The sequence below is a fragment of the Scyliorhinus torazame genome, chromosome 14 (assembly GCF_047496885.1).
Source record: "Scyliorhinus torazame isolate Kashiwa2021f chromosome 14, sScyTor2.1, whole genome shotgun sequence".
NCBI lineage: Eukaryota > Metazoa > Chordata > Chondrichthyes > Carcharhiniformes > Scyliorhinidae > Scyliorhinus > Scyliorhinus torazame.
This window is the reverse complement of record NC_092720.1, coordinates 179,090,721-179,111,052: the sequence shown is the minus strand read 5'-3', so window position 1 is coordinate 179,111,052 and position 20,332 is coordinate 179,090,721. Positions and strand designations below refer to the sequence as shown.

The following is a 20,332-nucleotide window of genomic DNA, read 5'->3' as shown; positions in this document are numbered from 1 at the left end:
TCCGTCGCTGCTTATGGGATCCTGCTGTGCACGGTGCGCTCTGCTGTGGTTCCCTACATTGCACCAGTGACTGCCCTTCAAAATAAATTGGCCGGTTGCGCGTGAAGCGCATTGGGGGGCCCCCTGAGCTTGGGTAGGCCGCAATACGAAGGCACTATTCATCCCCTGGAAGGAGCTGACAGGATGCACTCGCCTATTTTATAGGATCGCAGGATGGTTGCAGCAGCGCGGCGGGAGGCCCTTCAGCCTGAGGTGCCCGTGCTGGCCATCCGTCAGAGAAACTCACCGAGTGCCTTTCGCCCGGCCTTCCCCTCCCCCCCCCTAGCCCTGCAGGTGTTTTCCTCATCACACGAACATCCCCTTTGACAGCCGTGATCTCATTCTTTAGGGAAGGAAATCTGCCATCCTTACCCCCAGCCTGGCCTACATGTGACTCCAGACCCAGCAGCAATGTGCACCGCTCTTAACAGTCCCTCACTGTAATGGCCGAGCGAGACACTCAGGTTCAAGGGCAATTAGGGATGGGCAACAAAGGCTGGGGCCTAGCCAGTGACACCCACGTGCCCCCACTGAAAGAATAAAGGAAGAAAAAAGATCCTTCCTTCTCCAAACTCTCGGGCAGTGCATTCCAGATCATAAATACTCGCCGCGTGAAAAGATATTCTCTCAGGTCGCCATCGCTTCTTTGGCCAGTCACCTGTGACCTCTCATTCTTGATCCTCCCGCCAATGGTAACAGTGGTATGTCCACACTGACTCTTACCAACTTTTACAGATGCACCATAGAAAGCGTCCTATCTGGCTGCATCACAGCCTGGTATGGCAACTGCTCGGGAAGCCGCAAGAAACTTCAGAGAGTCGTGAACACCGCCCAGTCCATCACACAAACCTGCCTCCCATCCATTGATTCCATCTACACCTCCCGCTGCCTGGGGAAAGCGGGCAGCATAATCAAAGACCCCTCCCACCCGGCTTACTCACTCTTCCAACTTCTCCCATCGGGCAGGAGGTACAAAAGTCTGAGAGCTTTTGTAATACTGAAAAATACTTTTCACTGTTCCTCGGTACACGTGACAATAAAACAAATCCAATCCAATCGCCAAGGAAGAACCAGGTCAGCTTTTCAATTATATTCCACGTGATCCAAGTTCCTCATCCCCCAGTCTCCTGAATCTTTTCTGCACCCCTTTCGAATGCCTTCACATTCTTCCTAACATGCAGCGGCCATAACTGGACTAAATAGTACAGTCGAGGCCAAACCAGTGGTTTATAAATGTTCACTATAGCTTCATTGCTTCCATACTCTATGCCTCTATTTCTAAAACCTCTATTCGCCACGTTCTCAATCTGTCCTGCCACATTCATGATTCGCACACAAATACCACCCTCCCCATCTCCCCCAGGTCCCTCTGCTCCTCCACCCTCTCCTCCCCACTTTAGAATTGCACCCTTCATTCAAAATCACCTTTCCTCATGAAAAATCTATCATGTCACGCTTCTGTGCAAGACCATTCATCTGCCACATAGAATCCATAGAATGCCTACAGCGCAGAAGGAGGCCATTCAGCCCGTCGAGTCTGCACCGACCCTCTGAAAAAAAAGCCCTACCCAGGCCCAATTCCCTGCCCTATCCCCCACAACCCCACCTAACCTGCACATCTTTGGACACTAAAGGGCAATTTATCCTGGCCAATCAACCCAACCTGCATCTTTGGACTGTGAGAGGAATCTGGAGCACCCGGAGGCAACCCACAGACATGAGGGAGAAAGTGCAAACTCCGCACAGTCACCCGAGGCCGCTGATTCCACCATCTTGTCCTTGCCCACTTGAAGTAGAGGTGTTTGAAATCTTGAGTGGTGGTGGTGGTGGTGGTGGTGGGTGGGGGGGTATCTGGACAGATTGGATTGGGAGAAACTGTTCCGAATGGTAGGAGGATGGAGGACGAGAGACATAGATTGACGGTGATCGGCAAAAGAGCTTTTTCACACAGCTTGGGGCTTGGATCTACAATGCGCTCGTCTCAAGAGTGTGGCAGTGGCAAGGTTCAGTTGAGGCTTTAAAAAGGAGCACTGAAGGGTGGCATGTGGCACAGTGGTTAGCACTGCTCCCTACGGCGCTGAGGACCTGGGTTCGAAACCCGGCACTGGGTCACTGGCCGCGTGGAGTTTGCACATTCTCCCCGTGTCTGCGTAGGTTTCACCCCCACAACCCAAAGATGTGCAGGTTGGGTGGATTGCAGCACTGACAGACGCCACCTTCAAAAGGTGGGGACAGGACAGAGGGACACTGGCAGTCAGGGACCTATACACGGATGGCAGGATTGCTACAATGGATGAACTGACAGAGAAATTCCAGTTAGCCAGGGGGAACGAGCTAAGGTACCTGCAACTCAAAAACTTCCTATGAAAGGAGTCAAGGACGTACCCACAACCACCATGACAGACATTACTGGAAGAGTAACTGGACGCAAGCATACTAGAGAAAGGAAATGGTAGCGACATGTATGACCGACTGGTAGAAAGGGCCGACACCGTACTGGACGCAACAAGAATGAAATGGGAGGAGGACCTGGGGATTGAAATAAGGTGGGGACTCTGGAGCGACGCACTGCATAGGGTCAACTCCACCTCCACATGCGCAAGGCTCTGCCTGACGCAACTAAAAGTGGTACATAGAGCCCACTTAACATGAGCTCGTACGAGTAGGTTCTTCCCGGAGGTGGAAGATAGACGTGAACGGTGCCAAGGAGGCCCGGCCAACTACGCCCACTTGTGGAGTACTGGACAGCTTTCTTCGAGGCAATGTCCAAAGTGGTGGGGGTGAGGGTGGAGCCATGCCCGAAAGTGGCGGTCTTCGGGGTTTCAGACCAGCCAGATCTATTCCTGGGGAGGAGGGCATGCCTTTGCCTCCCTGATTGCCCGCCATGAAATCCTGTTCGGTCAGCAGCACCACCCAAAGCTGCAGACTGGTCGTCCGACCTCTCGGAATCTCTCCAAATGGAGAAAATCAAATTCGCCATCCGAGGGTCAGACGACGGCTTCCACAGAACGTGGGAGCCATTCACCCAATTGTTCCGGGACCTTCTTGTGGCCAACGAACAAGCAGAAGAATAGCCAGGTAGCCGAGAACCAGGGGAAAGTTGCCAAAGCATGAGAGGGAGAGATAGACCGGGAGGGTGGGGGGGGGGGGGGGGGGGGGAAGCTAAATCTAAGAGGAAGGAAGGGCAAACCACGGGGGGGGGGGGGGGAAGAGACAGGGAACAATAGAGGAGAGCCAGGGAGGTGGAGGAGGGGGGGGGGGGGGGGAGGCAGGGAAACGTTAACAAACTTGGCATCCACAGGAACAGAGAAAACGGAGAACACAGGCGGAAGATGGGAGGGCCGGCTGAAGCGGAAGTGACCACGAGACGACAACAGCAGCAAAATCCGTCCGGGAGAAGCGAGGGGCAACACCGGCACCAGACCCATTCGAGGATTGCCCTCCGGAATTGTCTCTCCGGCACCCAAATGTATATCTGCCCACCCCCCCCCCCCCCCAACAAACAGATGCCGACTTATGTGTAAATAACTGATTTTGTATTTCTCTCATGTTGTTACCTTTTTTTCTTCTTTTTCTTTCCCTTTGTGATTTGTGTGTGTGTGCCCTTCTCTTCTTCGAGATATATATATGTGTACATAACGGCAAATATACTTTGTTCAAAAATCCAATAAAAAACATTTATTTAAAAAAAATGTGAGGTGGATTGGCCACACTAAATTGCCCTTAATTGGAAAAAAAATAATTGGGTACTCTAAAAATTTATTTTTAAAAAATAGGAGCATTGGATTGTAGTCCGAAAAGGAGGTTTTGGAAGGAAGGCTGGGGGAACGGAACTGGGTGAGTTTCTCATTCGGAGGACCGGTGCGGATACTGTGGGCCAAATGGCCTCCTTCTGCGCTGTCACAGTTCTGTGATTCTGCCAAGTCTATTACTAACCTCCGCACAACAGTAAAAATTAGACCCGGACAGCTCGGCCCCTCGAAGTTCAACCCGCCCACCCTAAAAGTGGTGCAAAGGAAAATTGGGCCGGTTTCTATCGTCGGAGGCTAACCCGCGACGCGTGGTGTCCATGCCAGCTGAACAACTGTCCCACGGCATCAAATTCCCTTCTCCTCCTCCCCCTCCCCGCCCCCACACACCCAGTCTTCAGCATCTCATCAACGTGACACACCTTTAAATTAACCTTTAAAACCTGGTCGAAGGCTTCTTCCTGCATCTTCAGAAGTAAGCCATCCACGGTGATTCCTGCGCAGTTCACTGCCACACACGGAGGACGGGAAAACTGCATCTGAAAGACAGAAGGGCGAATAGGCACAGTGGTGGAGAGAAATCATTGAAGCCCTCAACCCTAGCAAACAACGTCAAAGACTTGTTTTATGGTACCGGAGCAGGCCCCAATTTATATTAGGAAACTGGATGAGACCCCAACAATTTTTCAGTTTGTAAAACTGTGAGGAAAGGGTATTTCTCCCCAGGAGTGATTCCACTGACAAATAAGGGATTTTTAATATTAAAACAAACTTTATTATTATTAACCACATTAACATCAGAGAACATAGCTTTTCAATTAACAGTAAAGCAGTTCTTAAAGTAAAAGGAAACATTTTAACTTCTAACTTATACTTTCTCCAATTGAGCAAAACCCATTACAGGTCAAAAGCCTGCCTGTATATTAAATGAAGATCTTTTAAGAAAATTACTGCAACAGACATATATGTATTATACTCGCTTCAAACCATAGCGACCCCCGGCGGCCATTCTTTCGGTCTCGCCCTTCTGGAGATCCAACCCGATTCCCTGTTGCACTGAACTTAGCAGCCTTTTCCAACTAACCTCTCCTAGTTCAGAAACGGCGTGCCGGATCCGCCCTTTTAGCATGTCCTCTGCTGGTCCCTGGGCCTAACTTCCTGGTCCTGCTGCGGATCGGTCCGTCTGACCATCCATCCATCCATCCATTCATTTATGGGATGTGGATGTTGCTGGGCTAGGCCAGTATTCATTGCTCATCTCTAATTGCCCCTTGAGAAACACAGAAACTAGGAGGTGTAGGTCATTTGGCACTTCGAACATCTCCGCCATTCAATATGATCATGCTGATCCTCTATCTCATTGCCATATTCCCATTTTCTCCCCATACCCTTTGATGCCATTAAGACTTATTTAAAATCTATCTCTTTCTTGAATACATTCAGTGATTTGGCCTGCACAGCCTCCTGTGATAGAGAATTGCACAGGTTCACCACTCTCTGAGAATAAATCTTTCCTCATCTCAGTCCTGAATGGTCTATCCTGTATCCTGAGACTGTGTCCCCTGGTTCTAGATTCCTCAACCAGGGAAAAACATCCTCCCTGCATCTGGTCTCTCCGGCCCTGTTAGCATTTTATACGTTTCAATCAGATCTCCTCTCCTCCGTCTGAACTCTAGTGAATAGAGGCCCATTCGAACCAATGTCTCCTCATAGGACAGCCCCGACAACCCCGATATCAGCCGAGTGAACCTCCGCTGCACTCCCTCTGTGGCGAGAAGGCAGTGAGCTGCCTTCTTGAACCGCTGCAGTCCGTGTGGTGGAGGTGCACCCTCAGTGCTGTTAGGGAGGGAGTTCCAGAATTTTGACCCAGCGACAGTCAAGGAATGGTCAATATATTTCTAAGTCAGGATATTGAGAGGCTTAGAGGGGAAGCTCTAGGTGGTGGTGCTCCCAGGTATCTTCTAGGCAGTAGTGGTCATTGGTTTGGAAGGTGCTGCCTAAGGAAGCTTGACAAGTTCCTGCAGTGCATCTTGCAGATGGTACACACGGCTGCTACTGCGTGTCGGTGGTGGAGGGAGTGAATGTTTGTGGAAGGGGTGCCAATCATGAGGGGCTGCTTTGTCCTGGATGGTGTTGAGCTTCTTGTGTGTTGTTGGAGCTGCACTCATCCAGGCAAGTGGGGAGTGTTCCATCAGCGTCCTGACTTGTGCCTTGTCGATGGTGGACAGGCATTGGGGAGTCAGGAGGTGATTACTCGCCGCTGGACTCCCAGCCTCTGACCTGCCCTTGTAGCTGCAGTATTAATATGGCTGGTCCAGATTAGTTTCTGGTCAATGGTAACCCCCAGGGGATTCAGTGACAGTAATGACATTGAACAACAGGGTGCAATGGTGATTACATCTGTGGGCTCCAGTTTGACATCCCCATTCTAAGTGTTGCCTGAGCTTGTATAATTCTTCATGGCTCATCCCTTCAGCCCAGCCCCTGCTGCTTCCTCCTAGATTGCTATCCCATTTTGGACCTTTCTACCCACAACACCCCCCCCCACCCCCAAACACACACACACATTATTTATTACTCCACAAGACAGCAAGGCATCTTTAGGAGTATGGCTGCCCTCTGCTGCAAATCGAAACCCACTGACTTTGTATGGGGAGGCAATGAATTCACATCCTGCAAAATCTGGCACTTACCGAATGACACCGCCAGTTGCCGGAAGGGTGAGAAACCCGCGGTCAACTCCTAATGGGCTTTGCGAGCAGAGTGACGCTGCACTGCAGGTCCCAGACAAATTGGCCCCTTTAAGTTACCCCGTGTGGGCAGCTGAACAAAAGGATTTAAAGGGGCCACACTGTGATGAATGTTTCAGATATATTGTATTATATGTATTTGGTGTAGTAAGGGTTAAAATCTTGGATTTGTGTGTGTATGACCGCTGCAGTCACGTTTTAAAATTCCTGGTTTAAAAGGCAGGTAGGCATTTTGGAGCTAGAGGTGCAATTAAAGCATGGTGTATGTTTGGGCTAATGGACTTTTATTTAGATTAAGAGGGTTCCCTTGGTGAGTAGATAATCAGAGACATTGTGTTCAGCAAAGTGAGACAAAGTAGTTAATGGGAGGAGCTGGAGGCTGAAGCAGTCAGCTGTTGAGGTTTTCAGGGTTAGGTTTGTGGCTGGAAGGTGAGTTGAGAAGGTTTCTGTAGAAACACAGTCCGAGTGTTCTGCAGTATTCTGACAGGGGGCGTCACGTCTCTTTCTTTCAAGCAGTCTCAAAAGATCACTCTTTCCCAAAGTGAAGTATCCAAGACATCTCTTATACAGCAAGTATTCCTGATTCTGCTAACTCTATTTAAAAGTGGATTGAGAGCTGAGATGGTTTTGTCGCTTGAGTGGGAGCAAAGGTAGCAGTTAAGGGTTATTGTGTCACTGTATTCATTTACATTGATTAAGGGGTAATTGTGAGCTATTATCATGTGTGATGTTAAGATATTTTAATAGTGCTAGTAATAAAGTTGGTTTTAAAATACCCTATCCCGAATTCTTTGTGAAATGACTCCTAGAGCGAGGTATCCTTCCCTCAGTCTGACATAAATAAAATATTGGGGTTTCTGTCCAGTATCCTAGCCACTGTTGAGGTCTTGCCTGGGATCATAATAAAACGCTTGAATAAATCACTGCAAAAAAAATCAGAGGGTCACAAACAGGGTGCCAGACAGGGTGGTGATAGCAAGCCTTCAGCACTGAAGGACATAAATCAGAAATGGACAAGGTCATTCAGCCCCTCAAGCCTATTCCGCCATTCCATTGGACTGTGGCTGCTCTGTCTTAATCCATCTGTGCTCTATCTCCCTCGATATCCTTCGCCATTGGAAGTCGATTGACCTCCGTCAACATCTCAACTGTTCCAGCCATCGTCTGGGAGGAGCAGCGTACAGGTTTCCACTCTTCATCGTGGATTGCCCTCCGAGTTCAAAACCTCTTTCATCCTTCTTTCCAACATAATAAGTAGGAGCAAGTGTCGGCCATTCGGCCCCTCGGCTCCGCGCCATTAAATTCGATCAATGTTGATCATCTACCTCAATGCTATTTCCTCGATCCATTCCCAAATCCCTTGACTTTTTTTAAGATGCAGAAACCTACCAATCTCAATCTTGAACATGCTTGACGACTGGGCCTCCGCAGCCCTCTAGGGTGGAAAAATCTGAAGATCCCCCATCCTCTAAATGAAGAGATTCATCCTCATCAGTCCAAAATGGCCTCCCCCTTGTTCTGAGACTCTGTCCCTGGTTCTAGACACTCTCGCCCCAGCCAGAGGAAACACTCTTCCTGCATCTACCCTGCCTGAGCCCTGTGAGGATTGTGTATGTTTGAATGAGATCACCACTCACGCTTCGAAATTCCAGAGAATATGGGCCCAGTTTTCCCAGAGTCTCTTCATAGGACAATCCCGCTATCCCAGGAATCTGTCCGGTGAACCTCCATTTCGCTTCCTCTATGGCAAGTACAACCTTCCTTAGGTACGGAGGCCACAACTGTCCACCATACTCTCCAGGTGCGGTCTCACCAAGGATCTAATCAACTGCAGCGAAACATCTTAACATCTGAATTCAAATCCCCTCGCGATGAAGGTCAACATACAGTTGGCCTTGCTAATCGCTTGCTGCACCTGCCTGTGAGCTTTTCAGTGACCCACGAACAAGGACACCCAGGTCTCTTTGAACAGCAACCCTTCTGAGCCTCTCACCACTTAAGAAATACACCGCACTTTCATTCCTCCGAACAAAGTGAATAACCTCGCATTTATCCACAGTGTATTGTAAGGGCCCTCCATGTTGCTTCCCCCGTTTCCTATTTCTTTTGCTTTGTCGTTATCGTTTTTAGCCCATGGATCTTTAATGGACACATACCTTTAAGTTCATCAGGGGTAGTGAGGAGTTCAAAAGTTGCAAAATAGTACACTGTGCTATGACGTTTTAGCTCTTGAACAGAAGAACTCAGACTTTCTGGCACCCAAGAGATCGGAGGGATTTGGTTTGATTGGTTGGCTGGTGGCCAATGGGTTGACCAGGGACAGTATTCCGGCAACAGACCAGGCGTGGTGTTTTCAGAGAACACCTGGTCGCTGAGAGAGGTCTCTCTTTCAAATGTTTCCTGTCTGCTGTTTCTGAGTCTGTCTGCAGAGAAGTCTCGAGACCCTGATGAAACGACAGTGAGAACAATTACAAACTGAAAGCAAAGACCTCACCCAGCTGGAGGCCTAGACTCAGAGAATCTAACTGGAAGACGTGCATCTGAAACAAAAAAAATTATCCTTTTACCTTTAGTATTATTGTTACACTCCTCTTTCTCCTCTGAGTTTGTCTGTCTTGTGTGTGTGTATATAGAGGGTGGGGCACGTTAAATGGAAGGGGGGGGGGTAGAAACTAGATCATAGTTAACCAGTTCTATTTTGCTGCCAATTATAGTTATTGTTATTAATAAAAGTTAATTGTGTTTACATTTACAAACCTGGTGACTGTAGTTAATGGTTAGTCAGAGGCCAAAGAATTCGGGTATTTTTAAAATAAAGAGTTAATTTCAACTGTGTTGCGACTCTGGGTCAATAGGGGCTGGAATTGACCACACACTAGCCCAGAGTGTTGTAGCCGTGTTTCATCTGTCATATTCTTGCCCACTCAAGTAGCCTGTCCAAACCCACTGGAGGCCCACTTGCGTCAGCTTACAACTCACATTCCCACCTAGTTTTGTGGCAGAGAGATGAACTTGATCCGAGGTGACTGCTGGCTCTGGATTGAGTTGACCACAACAGATTAAAGGAGCTCGGCCTGACTTTAACTACCGGAAAGAGAAGCCAATCGGGTAATCCAATGGGTATTTTCAGGACGGTGAATGGAGACGGGAAAACCGTTCCGGGCAAATTGTTCACCGTTTGTCGAGTGTGAAAGGAAGAGGGTGAGGTTAAAAAGACTAGCCTCCAGCAAAGGGGGGGGGAAAACGTTACCAACAGACAAAATACCTGGTATAAAAGGCCACGAGTGTTTTTTCTACGTCAAGGAAGAGATGGAGGATTTGGTGAACCTTGGGTAGGTGCAGCTGGGTTTAACCTCCAGGGAAGTGACTACTGAGTGAAGTCGCCAGTGTATGCACACACCGGTCATCACCAACTAACTTACCGAGTACAACACCAAGTGAGGAGCCCAGAACCCTCATCCCCATCCCTCGTGTGCTGTCACGCAACCAGCATGGCTCCCAAGGGTACACGGCACGAGTCATCAATTAAAAAAAAAAAATTCAAAGGACCCAATTCTTCCCCCCCCCTCCCAATTTAGCAGGGCCAATCCGCCTACCCTTGTGAGGAGTGCTGATCACTGCGCTATCGTGCTGCTCGGCACCAGCCAACATAAAGGCCTGCACAACCACCTTGCTTGATATTCTGTTACTGTTGTGCTTGATGATTAATGTTGATGTTGCTTGGTCGTACAGGACTCAAATATTGCTGAAGAGAGGGACAAGCTGCCACAGTTTTACACCTTGGCCTCATCGGGACAAACACAAGAATGCCAAATTTCCAACCATGCAGCAATTTATAATTAACTGTTACGAAGCAATACAAATATAACCATTATGATGAATTGTTGGGATCTTTTGAAATTTAGCTTTTGTCATTATTAACGGGGCTTGTTGTGGTGCAGTGGTTAGCACTGCTGCCTCACAGCGCCAAGGACCCGGGTTCGATCCCGGCTCCGGGTCACTATCCGCGAGGAATTTGCACATTTTCCCCGTGTCTGCATGGGTCTCACCCCCACAACCCAAAGATGCGCAGGGTCGATTAAATCGCCCCTTAATTGGAAAAAATAATAAATAAATAATTGGGGCTTGTTTGAAGTTTGATATTCTTGTGTTTGTCATCATATATTGTCATCGTTTGAAATTTGGCATTCTTGTGCTTGTCCCGATGAGTCCAAGATAAAAACTTCGGCAACGTCTCTTTTTTCATCGATAATATGAAGTCAGATAAGTATTAGCTTCTCAGATGATTTTTTTTTTTTAATAAATATTTTATTGAAAATTTTTGGTCAACCAACACAGTACATTGTGCATCCTTTACACAATATTATAACAATACAGATAATAATGACCTTTTTTATAGAAACAAAAAACAACAAATAAATGAATATTAAATAACAAAAATGAAAACTAGCCCTAATTGGCAACTGCCTTGTTACAGGCTATACCCCCCCCACCCATCCCTCCCCCCCCCCCCCCCCCCCCCCCCAAGTCCTGGGCTGCTGCTGCTGCCTTCTTTTTTCCCCCATCTATCTTTCCGCAAGATATTCGACGAACGGTTGCCACCGCCTGGTGAACCCTTGAGCCGACCCCCTTAGGACGAACTTAATCCGCTCTAGCTTTATGAACCCCGCCATATCATTTATCCAGGTCTCCACCCCCGGGGGCTTGGCTTCTTTCCACATTAGCAATATCCTGCGCCGGGCTACTAGGGACGCAAAGGCCAAAACATCGGCCTCTCTCGCCTCCTGCACTCCCGGCTCTTGTGCAACCCCAAATATAGCCAACCCCCAGCTTGGTTCGACCCGGACTCCTACTACTTTTGAAAGCGCCTTTGTCACCCCCACCCAAAACCCCTGTAGTGCCGGGCATGACCAAAACATATGGGTATGATTCGCTGGGCTTCTCGAGCACCTCGCACACCTATCCTCCACCCCAAAAAATTTACTGAGCCGTGTTCCAGTCATATGTGCCCTGTGTAATACCTTAAACTGAATCAGGCTTAGCCTGGCGCACGAGGACGACGAGTTTACCCTGTTTAGGGCATCTGCCCACAACCCCTCCTCGATCTCCTCCCCTAGCTCTTCTTCCCATTTCCCTTTTAGTTCGTCCACCATAGTCTCCCCTTCGTCCCTCATTTCCCTATATATATCCGACACCTTACCATCCCCCACCCATTTCTTTGAGATGACTCTGTCCTGCACCTCTTGTGTCGGGAGCTGCGGGAATTCCCTCACCTGTTGCCTCGCAAAAGCCCTCAATTGCATGTACCTGAATGCATTCCCTTGGGGCAACCCATATTTCTCGGTCAGCGCTCCCAGACTTGCGAACTTCCCGTCCACAAATAGATCTTTCAGTTGCGTTATTCCTGCTCTTTGCCACATTTCATATCCCCCATCCATTCCCCCCGGGGCAAACCTATGGTTGTTTCTTATCGGGGACCCCCCCAATGCTCCGGTCTTTCCCCTATGTCGTCTCCACTGTCCCCAAATCTTCAGTGTAGCTACCACCACCGGGCTCGTGGTGTAGTTCCTCGGTGAGAACGGCAATGGGGCTGTCACCATAGCCTGCAAGCTGGTCCCCCTACAGGACGCCCTCTCTAATCTCTTCCACGCCGCTCCCTCCTCCTCTCCCATCCACTTACTCACCATTGAAATATTAGCGGCCCAATAATACTCACTTAGGCTCGGTAATGCCAGCCCCCCCCTATCCCTACTACGCTGTAAGAATCCCTTCCTCACTCTCGGAGTCTTCCCGGCCCAAACAAAACCCATGATGCTCTTTTCTATCCTTTTAAAAAAAAGCCTTCGTGATCACCACCGGGAGGCACTGAAACACAAAGAGGAATCTCGGGAGGACCACCATCTTAACCGCCTGCACCCTCCCTGCCATTGACAGTGCTACCATATCCCATCTCTTGAAATCTTCCTCCATCTGTTCCACCAACCGCGTTAAATTTAGCCTGTGCAATGTGCCCCAATTCTTAGCTATCTGGATCCCCAGGTAACAAAAGTCTCTTGTTACCTTCCTCAACGGTAGGTCTTCTATTTCTCTACTCTGCTCCCCTGGATGCACCACAAACAGCTCACTCTTCCCCATGTTCAATTTATACCCTGAAAAATCCCCAAACTCCCCAAGTATCCGCATTATTTCTGGCATCCCCTCCGCCGGATCCGCCACATATAGTAGCAGATCATCCGCATATAAAGATACCCGGTGTTCTTCTCCTCCCCTAAGTATTCCCCTCCATCTCTTGGAACCTCTCAGCGCTATCGCCAGGGGCTCAATCGCCAGTGCAAACAGTAATGGGGACAGAGGACATCCCTGCCTTGTCCCTCTATGGAGCCGAAAATATGCCGATCCCCGTCCATTCGTGACCACACTCGCCGCTGGGGCCCTATACAACAGCTGCACCCATCTAACATACCCCTCTCCAAAACCAAATCTCCTCAACACCTCCCACAGATAATCCCATTCCACTCTATCAAATGCTTTCTCGGCATCCATCGCCACTACTATCTCCGTTTCACCCTCTGGTGGGGCCATCATCATTACCCCTAACAGCCTCCGTATATTCGTGTTCAGCTGTCTCCCCTTCACAAACCCAGTTTGGTCCTCGTGAACCACCCCCGGGACACATTCCTCTATTCTCATTGCCATTACCTTGGCCAGGACCTTGGCATCCACATTTAGGAGGGAAATTGGTCTGTAGGACCCGCATTGTAGCGGATCCTTTTCCTTCTTTAAGAGAAGCGATATCGTTGCTTCAGACATAGTCGGGGGCAGTTGTCCCCTTTCCTTTGCCTCGTTAAAGGTCCTCGTCAGTACCGGGGCGAGCAAGTCCAAATACTTTCTGTAAAATTCAACTGGGAATCCGTCCGGTCCCGGGGCCTTTCCCGTCTGCATGTTCCTAATTCCTTTCACCACTTCTTCTACCGTGATCTGTGCTCCCAGTCCCACCCTTTCCTGCTCTTCCACCTTGGGAATTTCCAGCCGATCCAAAAAATCCATCATTCTCTCCCTCCCATCCGGGGGTTGAGCTTCATACAATTTTTTATAAAATGTCTTGAACACTTCATTCACTCTCTCCGCCCCCCGCTCCATCTCTCCTTCCTCATCCCTCACTCCCCCTATTTCCCTCGCTGCTCCCCTTTTCCTCAATTGGTGTGCCAGCAATCTGCTCGCCTTCTCCCCATATTCATACTGTACACCCTGCGCCTTCCTCCATTGTGCCTCTGCAGTGCCTGTAGTCAGCAAGTCAAAATCCACATGCAGCCTTTGCCTTTCCCTGTACAGTCCCTCCTCCGGTGCTTCCGCATATTGTCTGTCCACCCTCAAAAGTTCTTGCAGCAACCGCTCCCGTTCCTTACTCTCCTGCTTCCCTTTATGTGCCCTTATTGATATCAGCTCCCCCCTAACCACCGCCTTCAACGCCTCCCAGACCACTCCCACCTGAACCTCCCCATTGTCATTGAGTTCCAAGTACTTTTCAATACATCCCCACACCCTTAGGCACACCCCCTCATCCGCCATTAGTCCCATGTCCATTCTCCAGGGTGGGCGCCCTCCTGTTTCCTCCCCTATCTCCAAGTCTACCCAGTGTGGGGCATGATCCGAAATGGCTATAGCCGTATATTCCGTTCCCCTCACCTTCGGGATCAATGCCCTACCCAACACAAAAAAGTCTATGCGCGAATAGACTTTATGGACATAGGAGAAAAACGAGAACTCCTTACTCCTAGGTCTACTGAATCTCCACGGGTCCACACCTCCCATCTGCTCCATAAAATCCTTAAGCACCTTGGCTGCTGCCGGCCTCCTACCAGTCCTGGACTTCGACCTATCTAGCCTTGGTTCCAACACCGTGTTAAAGTCTCCCCCCATTATCAGCTTTCCCGTCTCTAGGTCCGGGATGCGTCCTAGCATTCGCCTCATAAAGTTGGCATCATCCCAGTTCGGGGCATACACGTTTACCAAAACCACCATCTCTCCCTGTAATTTGCCACTCACCATCACGTATCTGCCCCCGTTATCCACCACTATAGTCTTTGCCTCGAACATTACCCGCTTCCCCACTAATATAGCCACCCCCCTGTTTTTCGCATCCAGCCCCGAATGGAACACCTGCCCCACCCATCCTTTACGCAGCCTAACCTGGTCTATCAGTTTCAGGTGCGTTTCCTGTAACATAACCACATCTGCTTTAAGTTTCTTAAGGTGTGCGAGTACTCGTGCCCTCTTTATCGGCCCGTTGAGCCCTTTCACGTTCCACGTGATCAGCCGAGTTGGGGGGCTTCCCACCCCCCCCCCTTGCCGGTTAGCCATCATCTTTTTCCAGCTTCTCACCCAGTTCCCACGCAGCTGTATCTCCCCCAGGCGGTGCCCCCCCCGCCCATCCTCTCCCGTACCCACTCCCCCCTTTCCCCAGCAGCAGCAACCCAGTAATTCCCCCCTCCCACCCCCCCCCGCTAGACCCCCCGCTAGCGTAATTACTCCCCCCATGTTGCTCCCAGAAGTCAGCAAACTCTGGCTGACCTCGGCTTCCCCCCGTGACCACGGCTCGCACCGTGCGACGCCCCCTCCTTCCTGCTTCTCTACTCCCGCCATAATTATCATAGCGCGGGAACCAAGCCCGCGCCTCTCCCTCGGCCCCGCCTCCCATGGCCAACGCCCCATCTCCTCTCCCTCCCCACCTCCCCCCATCACCACCTGTGGGAGAAAGAAAAGTTACCATACCGCAGGATTAGAACATAAAACCCCTCTTTGCCCCCCCCATTCGCCCCACCACTTTGTCCAAACGTTCTTTTTCATAATCCACTCATTCCAGTTTTTCTTCTACAATAAAAGTCCACGCTTCATCCGCCGTCTCAAAGTAGTGGTGCCTCCCTTGATATGTGACCCACAGTCTTGCCGGTTGCAGCATTCCAAATTTTATCTTCCTTTTGTGAAGTACCGCCTTGGCCCGATTAAAGCTCGCCCTCCTTCTCGCCACCTCCGCACTCCAGTCTTGATAAACGCGGATCACCGCGTTCTCCCATTTACTGCACCGAGTTTTCTTCGCCCATCTAAGGACCATTTCTCTATCCTTAAAATGGAGGAATCTCACCACTATGGCTCTGGGAGTTTCTCCTGCTCTCGATCCTCGCACCATAACTCGGTACGCTCCCTCCACCTCCAACGGACCCGTCGGGGCCTCCGCTCCCATTAACGAATGCAGCATCGTGCTCACATATGCCCCGACGTCCGCCCCCTCCACACCTTCAGGAAGGCCAAGAATCCTCAGGTTGTTCCTCCTTGCGTTGTTTTCCAGTGCCCCCAACCTCTCCACACATCGTTTCTGGTGTGCCTCCTGTATCTCCGACTTCACCACCAGGCCCTGTATATCGTTCTCATTCTCGGCTGCTTTCGCCTTCACGACCCGAAGCTCCTGCTCCTGGGTCTTTTGTTCCTCCTTTAGCCCTTCGATCGCCTGTAGAATCGGGGCCAACAACTCTTTCTTCATTTCCTTTTTTATCTCCTCCACGCAGCATTTCAAGAACTCTTGTTGTTCAGGGCCCCATATGAAACTGCCACCTTCCGACGCCATCTTGGTTTTTGCTTGCCTTCCTTGCCGTTGTTCCAAAGGATCCGTTGCAATCCGGCCACTTTCCTCTCCTTTTTCCATCCGTGTCCAGGGGGAACACCCTCCTGGTTTACCGCACGGTGTTTTTAGCCGTTAAAATTGCCGTTGGGGCTCCTATCAAGAGCCCAAAAGTCCGTTTCACAGGGAGCTGCCGAAGCGTGCGACTCAGCTGGTCATCGCCGCACCCGGAAGTCCTCAGCTTCTCAGATGATTATTATGATTGTGTAGCATATTCGATTTTTTTCAACACACGTGTTTCCTTGCAGTATTAATTTTTAGAATGTGAAAATACTTTTGTTTCTATCATGAATCAATAATTTATTCCTGATGTTTAATTTAAAAAATGAATGCAAATAAACTTCTATATATAACAATAATAATCATTATTATTGTCACAAGTAGGCTTACATTAACACCGCAATGAAGTTACTGTGAAAAGCCCCAAGTCGCCACAATCCGGCGCCTGTTCGGGTACACAGAGGGAGAATTCAGAATGTCCAATTCACCGAAAAAGCACGTCTTTCAGGACTTGTGGGAGGAGACAGGAACACCCGGAGGAAACCCACGCAGACACGGGGGGGGGGAACGTGCAGACTCCGCACAGACAGTGACCCAAGCTGGAAATTGAACTTGGGACCCTGGAGCTGTGAACAACAGTGCTAACCACTGTGCTACCGAGAGTTGTAAAAAAATTCAAAGTATTTATACTTTCCACAAGTTTCCATTAAATCTGATGATTATTTTTTGGGTGAAAGCGAGAGGGGTTGAGGCCAACAGGTGGTCAGAATATTCTCTGCCACGGCCCAAACGTTTGAGCGCCGTGTGAGAGAGTTATCAGGCCGGGATATTGGGTGTAAAGGTCCTGAAGCCAGCATCGCCATCTCCTACCTGAATGTCAGCCACAAGCTTGTGGACACTCTTCGAGGACGTCACGTCCGTGATGAACACAGAGTGCTGCTGTTGATCGGAGGATAGGCTTCGCAGTGTCTCGGTAGCCGCACCTTCATCAATATCCACCACTGCCACCGAGGCTCCGTCTTTAGCAAACCGCTGGCAGACAGCTCGCCCAATCCCGCTGCCACCACCTACAAAGTCACGCAGGACATAAATAAACCTAACCGAGACCAATGCTGTGCCCCACATTAACACCGAGGGACGCGGCACAATAGTATTACAGTATTGGGCCAGCAGGGAGCAAAGAGGTGGAGGGAGAGGGAAAGGGAGTGAAAAACAGACAGAGAGAAAGCAAGCAAAAGAGAGTGAAAGAGAGCAAGAGAGTGAGTGAAGAGAGAAAAAGTGAGAGAGAAAAAGTAAGAGAGAGAAAAGTGAGAGAGAGAAAGGGAGAGAGAGTGAGTGAAAGGGTAACAACGAGAGAGGAGAGTGGGAGCGAGCATGAGAGGGGGAATGTGAGAGTGTTTCTGGTAGAATGGGGGAATGGAGGAAGGGCATTACGAGAGTGGAGTGAGATAAATGATGGGGCAGCAAGAAGGAGCACAGAGTGGCTTGATTTGGGAGGCAGTGTATGTAATCACTATAAGCTGGGGGGGGGGGGGGGTTGGATTTTCATTTCAATGCTGATGCACGATCAGTTATTACTAAAACGAGGTTGTAGTTCAACTGAGGCTTTAATAGACTAGAACTGTTCCCCAGCAGCTTAGGTACAGAAATGAGGGACGGCACGGGTTCTTATACCCCGCCTATCAGGGCGGAGCTACATGCTATACAGCCAATGGTAAACCCCTAGGTTTAACCAATGGAACTTCAGCCTCTCGGCTGCAATACCTGATAATACCACAAATGCTAGACTCAGTTTGGAGTGGGCAGTGAGAGTGACAGTGGAAGGGGCAGTGAGAGTGGACAGCAACAGAAGGGACAGCGAGAGTGGTAGTAGAAGGTGCAGCAAGAGTGAACAGCAATGGAAGGAGCAGTGAGATTGACTGATTGATTGATTTGATTTGTCACATGTACCGAAGTACAGTGAAAAGTATTTTTCTGTGGCCAAGGGAACGTACACAGGATGCACATTGGTGACAAAAAGCACATCGACAAACAGTGATTGGTTACAGTGCGGAACAAGGGGCCAAACAAAGCAAATACATGAGCAAGAGCAGCACAGGGCATCATGAATAGCGTTCTTACACGGAACAGATCAGTCCAAGGGAGAGTCGTTGAGAAGTCTTAGCAGCCGTCGGGAAGAAGCTGTTCCTGTGGGTAGCACGGTGGTTAGCACAATTGCTTCACAGCTCCAGGGTCCCAAGTTCGATTCCCGCTTGGGTCACTGTCTGTGTGGAGTCTGCACGTTCTCCCCGTGTGTGCATGGGTTTCCTCCGGGTGCTCCGGTTTCCTCCCACAGTCCAAAGATGTGCAGGTTAGGTGGGTTGGCCATGCTAAATTGCCCTTAGTGTCCAAAATTGCCCTTAGTGTTGGATGGGGTTACTGGGTTATGGGGATAGGGTGGAGGTGTGCGGTTGGGTAGGGTGCTCTTTCAGAGAGCCGGTGCAGACTCGATGGGCCGAATGCCCTCCTTCTGCACTGTAAATTCTATGATAATCTATGTCTGGATGTGTGGGTCTTCAGACTTCTGTACCCTCTGCCTGATGGAAGGGTCTGGAAGAAGGCAAAGCCTGGGTGGGAGGGGTCTTTGATAATGCTTTCTGCTTTCCTGAGGCAGGGGGTGGTGAATACAGAATCAATGTGGAGGTGGCAAGCTTGTGTGATGTGTCAGGCTGAGTTCACCACTCTACAGTTTCTTGGGATCTTGGACCGAGCAGTTGCCATACCAAGCTGTGAGTAAGCCGGATAGGAAGCTCTCATTTCAATGCTAGACTCAGTTTGGAGTTGACAGTGGAAGGGACAGCAAGAGTGGACAGCAACAGAAGGAGCAGCGAGAGTGGCAGTGGAAGGGGCAATGAGAGTGGGAGTGAAAGGTAGAATGTCTCACTTTTGACAGTAGAAGGACTGGTGAGAGTGGCAGTAGAAGGGACAGCGAGAGTGGCAGAAGGGACAGCGAGAGTGGCAGTAGAAGGGACAGAGTGGAAGGGGTAACAAGAGTGGCAGTATAAAGGACAGCGAGAGTGGCAGTAGAAGGGGCAGCGAGAGTGGAAGGGGCAGCTAGAGTGGCAGTGGAAGGGGCGACTGGCAGTGGAAGAGGCAGCGAGAGTGGCAGTAGAAGGGGCAGTGAGTGGCAGTAGAAGGGGCAGTGGAAGCGGCATCGAGAGTGGCAGTAGAAGGGGCAGTGAGAGTGGAAGGAGCAGCTAGAGTGGCAGTGGAAGGGGCGACTGGCAGTGGAAGAGGCAGCGAGAGTGGCAGTAGAAGGGGCAGTAGAAGGGGCAGTGAGTGGCAGTCAAGGGGTAAATTGGGGTGGAGGGTGCTGAAGTGGTTTATAATGGGCAAGGTACCATCATGAGCTGAGAGTCAGCATTGACTGGGTGAAGGGAAAGGACAGAGGGAAAGGTGTGGGTGAGATGGGAGGGGATACTCAGTGTCTCTTTCCCTCTGAGTGCTCCTTCTCTGTGTCTGTAAGCGTACAGGGGGTTCAGGCTGAATTCTGCGCCAGGCGCACACTCAGTGATTGCGAGACGCTTCCAAGGACTTTGACCTTTGCCCCCGCTCCATTGTGACGTGTCAGCAGTTGGCAGACTCGGTCGAGCGCCGCTCCATTCCCATATTTCATGCAAATCGCTACTGGGCGCCGCTTATTGATATTCAAAATTACCTGTCACCAGCGCGAGCCGCGAGCTGAGCCTCAGCGTCGGTGCCGCCATGACAGCAGAGGCTGGGGGATGGGGAGGGAGGGAAGGAGCCTCAGGGAAGGGATGCGCGTGCGCACACCCGCCCGCTGCGGGACGCCTCCCTGCAGCGCTACTGGGAGAGACGAGGTGGCGGGCGGAACTGCAGCTTCCTCCAAGTGATTGCAATTCACCTGGCATTGAAGTTGGCCTTGGGTGGGAGTGGCAGAGATCGATAGGTGATTCATCAATATGGGGATCAGGGGTTACGAGGAGGATGAGAAACACAGTGGTTATCACTGTTGCTTCACAGCGCCAGGGTCCCAGGTTCGATTCCCGGCTTGGGTCACTGTCGGTGCGGAGTCTGCACACTCTCCCCGTGTCTACGTGGGTTTCCTCCGGGTGCTC

The 20,332-nt window shown here is 50.2% G+C and overlaps 1 protein-coding gene across 4 annotated transcripts in view; it reads right to left on the bottom strand.

The window, feature by feature from the left end:
* hsd17b8 (hydroxysteroid (17-beta) dehydrogenase 8) overlaps positions 1-20,022 on the bottom strand; it is a 65,611-nt gene extending 45,589 nt beyond the window's left edge. For all 4 annotated transcript variants that reach the window (XM_072475243.1, XM_072475247.1, XM_072475245.1 and 1 more), the window contains exons 1-3: positions 19,912-20,022; positions 17,085-17,281; positions 4,211-4,327 (exon numbers count right to left, since the gene is read on the bottom strand). In XM_072475243.1, coding sequence (XP_072331344.1) covers positions 4,211-4,327; positions 17,085-17,281; positions 19,912-19,960 — 363 coding nt within the window. In that variant the 5' untranslated portion in view covers positions 19,961-20,022. The remainder of the gene's footprint in view (positions 1-4,210; positions 4,328-17,084; positions 17,282-19,911) is intronic.
* Positions 20,023-20,332: the final 310 nt, after the last annotated feature.